A 6,198-nucleotide genomic window follows, 5' to 3' on the forward strand; every position below is an offset into this window, starting at 1 on the left:
TAAAGACTTCCTCCAGTCCATGTCTACAACATTTAGATGAATTAGTTTTCAATTTTTAATATGATACCATCTAATACCATTTAATACACAAAACCATTGTATAAAAAATTAAGTACCATTCAATGGAAAATTAATACCAATTATTTAGGAGTTGAAACATTCTACAATAATATTATTTAAAACATGGAAATTTAAACATTAGAACCCCAACTCCCAACATAAATGTAAACTAAATGGGGGGAAATACTTTCACATGAAATGCGTACACATCTCCTTCCATAGGGAAAAATACTTTAACACGAAATGCGTACATATCTCCTTCCCTATCTTCCATTAATTTCAAATGCACACACATCACCTTCGTCAATGTTATTAGAAGGCCACTGAGTGAGAGTATTAAAACCTGTTAACAAACAATGTTATTGTAAAAATAAAACTTGGAACCATAACGATTCATTAGGTTAACGTCCGACTTTCCCTCCCTAATGCAACTTCTCGCAAATTCCCTTGGTACAATATGCAAAATCATAAGTTAAGCGTTTGTTTAAAATTGCTAATTATTTTACTATTAAAGATTATAATATCCAACGTACGTACCAGAGTACCAAACTTATAATAAGTTGGCCGTAATTTAATTGCAAAATTAGACAATCTTGAGTACTTCAAGTAGCATTGTGCGTTGTAAGAGTATTCCTCGTTAGTTAACCACCGTGGTCTAGGACCCCTTGTGGTTGGTGGAATTTCCCCAACTAGAAAATCATCAAGGCTAATTCCACCAATGAATATAGTTGAATGTTGTGTTGCCTACGTATGCAATGTCTATCTTATCCCCTTCAGTGTAATTGTTCGCCGCGATGAAATTACTTCAATGGACGAACTACTCACTAGTAATGTAGTATATCTTGTATACTTGTGTGACGATGTAATGTTCAAGACTATGCCATTTATAGGAAAACTAGTAGACAAACTAAGTAATACTCTTTCGACACTTGTGTTGCATGCAATTTTCACCGAATTGAGTCACGTTTTCTTTTAGTCTAAATTTAAACAAATTCACTTCAATTATTGAAAATGGTATTTATTTTAATAAAAATGGTAATATCTATAAGAATATGGTAATGATACGGAAAAATGGTGCTTGTGTAACCACCAATGGTATTTAAAACAAGTCAACCCTAAATAATGTAACAACGTGCTCTGTTAATTTTTAAAACCCAATTAACGTGGAAAAAATATTTATTTAAAGATAAAATTTGAAACAAATGTTAAAGAATATTTGTAATGCTGGATAACATGCAAATTTTTTTTTTGGCAAATAATAATAAGCTTTATTTACCAAGTCATCAGAGTATTAACAAACTCTGAAAACACCAACTGTCCACCAGAAACAACAGAAGCAACAAGCTAACCAACACAAGCTAGCTAAGGCAAACAGAAGCCACTACTGACATCTACACTCAACATTAAACATAATGTTGCTCACAACATATTTGACTGGATCAACATGATCCCTAAACACCTTAGAGTTTCTTTGCAACCAGATACAGTAAACTGACTCAATGAAAGCTATACTATACTTGCAAGCCTTCTTCTGTTTTCTTCTGCTTTTCTTCACTGCAATCTGTACTTCATCATGCCAAGGCAACATAGTTCTAGTCACACCTAGATAAAGCAGAACCTGTCTCCAAATCTACTTAGAATAAGAACAAGAGAAGAACAAGTGCTCCAAGCTTTCACTTTCCAACTGACACAGGCCACAAGCACCATCAATATTCAGCTGCCATCTTATCAATCTGTCTTTTGTAGCTAGCCTGTTCTGCACTGCTAGCCACATAATGAAAGTACTCTTTGGACTAGCATGGCTATTACAGATCAATCTCTTCCATCCCACCCGAGCTCCAACTGGATGAAGAAACTTATACATTTTCTAAATTCTAAATTTTCCAGCCTGCACAAACTGATCAACTCCATTGGCTTGCAGGAACACTTCTCTATTATGCCAAATTTTCCTCAAAGACCAAGTTAAGCCATTAGGAATTGGCATAGTCCAGAAGTCTCTATGCTGAATGTAATAAGCATGAATCCACCTCACCCAAAGCCTATTTTGCTTCAAGGCTAAAGCCCAACAGTGCTTCAAAACTGCTGCTTTATTCCACACAGTTAGGTCTTTAAGATTCCACCCTCCACAATTCTTAGGAAAACATAATTGCTCCCAAGAGATTGAAGCTTTCCTAGATTCTGCATCAGTACCAAACCACAAGAAACATCTACAAATTCTCTGAATTTCTTTCATCACCTTTTTAGGCATAACAAAAATCTGGCACCAGTAAAGTTGGATACCAAATAGAACAGATTTCACCAGTTGCAACCTGCCTGCATAGGATAGAAATTTAGAAGTACAGCTCTTGATTCTAGCAACAGTTCTATCAATGAGAGGTTTGCAGTCTGTAAAAGAAAGCTTCCTAGTTGTGAGAGGTACACCCAAGTATCTGAATGGAAAAGACCCTCGAGGAACCCCAATTGAGCTAACAATATTGGAAGCAACATGGTCAGAAACTCCAGCCAAGTAAACTTCACTTTTATGCAAATTAGCCTCCAGTCCAGAAGCCAAGGAAAACTTGGTAAAAGCATCAAAAAGAGCTTTCACAACACTCTCATCAGCTCTGGAGAACATCAATAAATCATCAGCAAACATCATATGGGTGAGATCCAACTTTTTGCATCTAGGGTGATAAGAGAAGTCAGCATTATCAGCAAGTGCAGCAAGACACCTTGACAGATATTCCATACCCAAAGCAAACAAGTAAGGTGAGATAGGATCACCTTGTCTCCACCCCTTCTTTGCAGGAATTGGTTTTGTGGGACAACCATTTATCAGAATAGAATAAGAAACAGAATAAAGACACTGCATCACCCAATTCACAAACTTCACAGGGAATCCTAGCTCTGACAGCATGGTTTTCAAGAAAGGCCACTCCAAGGAATCATAAGCTTTTTTCAGATCCACCTTAATCATACACCTAGGAGAAATATGTTTTCTAGAATAGCACTTCACCAACTCACAAGATAGCAAAATATTATCAGAAATAGATCAACCAGGGATGAAGCCAGATTGAGAACAACTTACAACTGTGCCAATAACACTTTGCATTCTAGCAGTAAGTATTTTGGAAATAATTTTGTAAACAACTGAACAGCAAGCAATTGGCCTAAAATCCTTCACACATGAAGCATTCTGTATCTTAGGCACAAGAGTAACTGAAGTGTTGTTCACTTGCTTCAACATCACTCCAGTTCTGAAAAAATCTCTCACTGCTTCATAAACATCTGCTTTCACAATCCCCCAAGCTTTAAGAAAAAATAGACTATTGAAACCATCAAGCCCAGGAGCTTTAATAATATCAATACCTTTGATAGCTGCATCAATTTCTGCATCTGAGATAGGAACCACCAACATTTCTGCATCAGCAGTAGAAAGTTGTTTCCCTTTCCTAACTACCCCAACATCCACACCCATCAAGGAGCTAGCTGCAGTACCAATCAATTGCTTATAGAAGGAGCTAACTTCCTCCTGGATTTCCTGAGTAGTGCTTAGCTTCTTTCCAAAAGCATCATACAAGATATCAATGCTATTCCTAGCTATCCTCTCCTTCATTGCACTAAAAAAGAATTTAGAATTAGAATCTCCTACTTGCAGCCACTGAATTCTCGCTTTCTGTCTATATGCACTTTCCTGAATATGCAAGAACTTCTTAAGAGTCTCACTACACTCCCTCTCACTTTGTTGCACATTACTATCAGTAGGGCAAGCTGCTAACTGAGTCTGAATTTGACCCAAATCAGCCATTAACCCCTCAATTCTTTCATCAAGTTTACCAAAATCTTTGTGATGAAGCTCCTTCAATCCTTGCTTTACTGCTTTAAGCTTAGTCCAAACCTTCACCATGGAACCACTCCTTGGACAGGACACATCCCATCCCTTTTTAACCACATCAAGAAATTGAGCATGGTCTGCCATATAGTTAAAAAATTTAAAGGGTCTACTCCCTCCTCCCAGGTGAATATTACAAGACATAACTAGAGGGGAGTGATCAGAGATTCGTGGAGGCAAGTAATCCACCACAGCATCAGCAAACTTAGTATGCCACAATGCATTGGCAATGGCTCTATCTATTCTGGAACAAATTCTCAAATTACCTTTTCCCTTATTGCTCCAAGAGTAGTAACTCCCACAACTTTTAAGCTCAGCCAACCCTGCAGCATCCATACAGCTATCAAAGTCTTTATTTTCTCCCTCAGTAACTGCATTGCCATTTACCCTATCAGCAGCTAATAAAACTGCATTGAAATCTCCCATGACTAGCCAAGGACAAGTAACAGTACTACTGAAGTGAAGGAAATAATTCCCTTGGTCCAAGTATGCATTCAATGATAAGTCTAATATATGCGGTTCAGTATTAATTAACAAGTTAATAATTCAGTGAGATCAAGTGAGCTGAATGCCTAGCTAGAGGCCGCTTCAGTTCAAGTGGAATTAATGATATTAATCCACAGCTTACTCTTGACTGAACCCGTAGGGTCACACAAATAGTACGTAAACGGATCAAGTATTTAATGGCATTAAATACTCCATCTATGGATATTCGGAATCGACGGATCTTGGTTTCAGTGGGAGCTGAGATCGTCACAGGCAAGAAATGAATACTCCGGAAACGATGATATTGCCGGAAACGGAAATATGGATCGTATCGGAAATATAAATATTATCCAAGTCGTAGATGTTGCCGGAAACGGAAACATGGTACGTATCGGAAAATATTATCGGAAATGGAAATATTGCCGGAATCGGAAATATTGCCGGAAACGGAAATATTGTCAGAATCGGAAATATTAAATATTGTTCGTATCGGAAATGAATTCCGGAATCGGGAATTTAATCGGAAGCGTATCGTACGAATTAACATCGGACGAGGCCCTCTAGACGAAGGCCCAACACGAAGCCAGGCCATCGCCCAGCGAGCCAACACGCACCATCGCATGCCAAGCCTCGACCAGGCCCAGCGCAAGGCCAGGCCCAGCCAAGGCCTGGGGCGCGCGCGCGAGAGCACAACAGTGGGCCGAGCGCTGTGCGCCTAGCGTGGGCCGCAAGACTTGCGCGGGTGTACGGTGCTCATGCAATGCTTGTGCGGGAATCCTAAAGCAATCGGGATTCGAAATATGATTAAATCCTAAAACTATTAGATAATGATTATTTAATTAGAGTCCTAGTAGGATTATAATTAAATAAATTAGTATCCTAATAGGATTCCAAAACCTTTTCCATAACTCTATAAATAGGTGCCTAGGGTCAAATATTTACACAGATTATTCAAGTATTCAAAGTGAGTTTTTGAGAGAAAAAATTCAGTCACACATCTTGCCTAAAAGTGCCGAAATTATTAGTACCTTAAGGGCGATTCTAGTTGGTCAATCTTAAGGCGGATCCGGACGTGCTGTGGACTATCTACGGAGGGGCGACACTCGGAGTCCTAAAGACTTGTTCTTGTTCGGTTCGGGCGCAGCTAGGGAAGGCACGCAACAAAGAGTATGCATCTAAACTATGCTATATGATTATGTGTAAATAATATATATTCCTGGCTAAATGGTTTTTCCGCATGATTTATGAATTGTCATATGTATCATAACCTAACAGTGGTATCACGAGCCTCTTATTATTTTCATAATCTAAATTGCATGAACATGGTTAAATATTACAAATTTGCAAGAATTAAAAGGGGTGATTAATTTTCGTAATTGTTAATTAATTGCAAATTGCGTTTATTTAATTATACGTACGCAGTTTGTCGGCAGTTTCTTCGTTACTCATCCAAATCGAGTGATTTTTGTGTCAATTCCGCATGTAAAAGGCATTCTAAAATTTTGACAAAATTAGTATTTTTCTGCCGAACCCAGAATTCTCAAATTCGAAGCCTAACTATGACTTTTCGAAGGTTTTAGTTTTTCGAATGCAAAATTTCGTAAATTTAAGATGTTTAATTAAATATTTGCGATTCTTGTTGATAAATATTGAATTTTTGATTGACCTACTGTATATGTTTAACAAGTTTGAATGCCTAGCCTTGTTAATTATGCAATCTAATTTGTAATTATGATTAATTTGTTGAAAATTAGAATAATTTAGAATTAATTTGATTTTCA

General features: G+C 37.6%; 1 protein-coding gene across 1 annotated transcript; it reads right to left on the bottom strand.

The window, feature by feature from the left end:
- Positions 1 to 323: 323 nt before the first annotated feature.
- On the bottom strand, positions 324 to 1,924 carry LOC130470080 (uncharacterized). Its single transcript, XM_056839658.1, has 3 exons — positions 1,750 to 1,924; positions 1,450 to 1,662; positions 324 to 403 (listed from the first exon to the last, which is right to left on the bottom strand). The coding sequence occupies exons 1-3, from the start codon at positions 1,922 to 1,924 to the stop codon at positions 324 to 326; spliced, it is 468 nt and encodes a 155-aa protein (XP_056695636.1).
- Positions 1,925 to 6,198: the final 4,274 nt, after the last annotated feature.

This window comes from Spinacia oleracea, chromosome 3 (genome assembly GCF_020520425.1).
Source record: "Spinacia oleracea cultivar Varoflay chromosome 3, BTI_SOV_V1, whole genome shotgun sequence".
NCBI classification, from domain to species: domain Eukaryota; kingdom Viridiplantae; phylum Streptophyta; class Magnoliopsida; order Caryophyllales; family Amaranthaceae; genus Spinacia; species Spinacia oleracea.

Excerpts from the sequence above, each read along its gene's own strand:
- LOC130470080 (XM_056839658.1), bottom strand. The coding sequence starts at position 1,924 with ATGTATAAGTTTCTTCATCCAGTTGGAGCTCGGGTGGGATGGAAGAGA. Across the intron at positions 1,663-1,749 it reads TGATGGTGCTTGTGGCCTGT|GTGTGACTAGAACTATGTTG; the intron begins GTCAGTTGGAAA and ends TGCTTTATCTAG. Across the intron at positions 404-1,449 it reads GTTTAATGTTGAGTGTAGAT|GTTTTAATACTCTCACTCAG; the intron begins GTCAGTAGTGGC and ends GTTTGTTAACAG.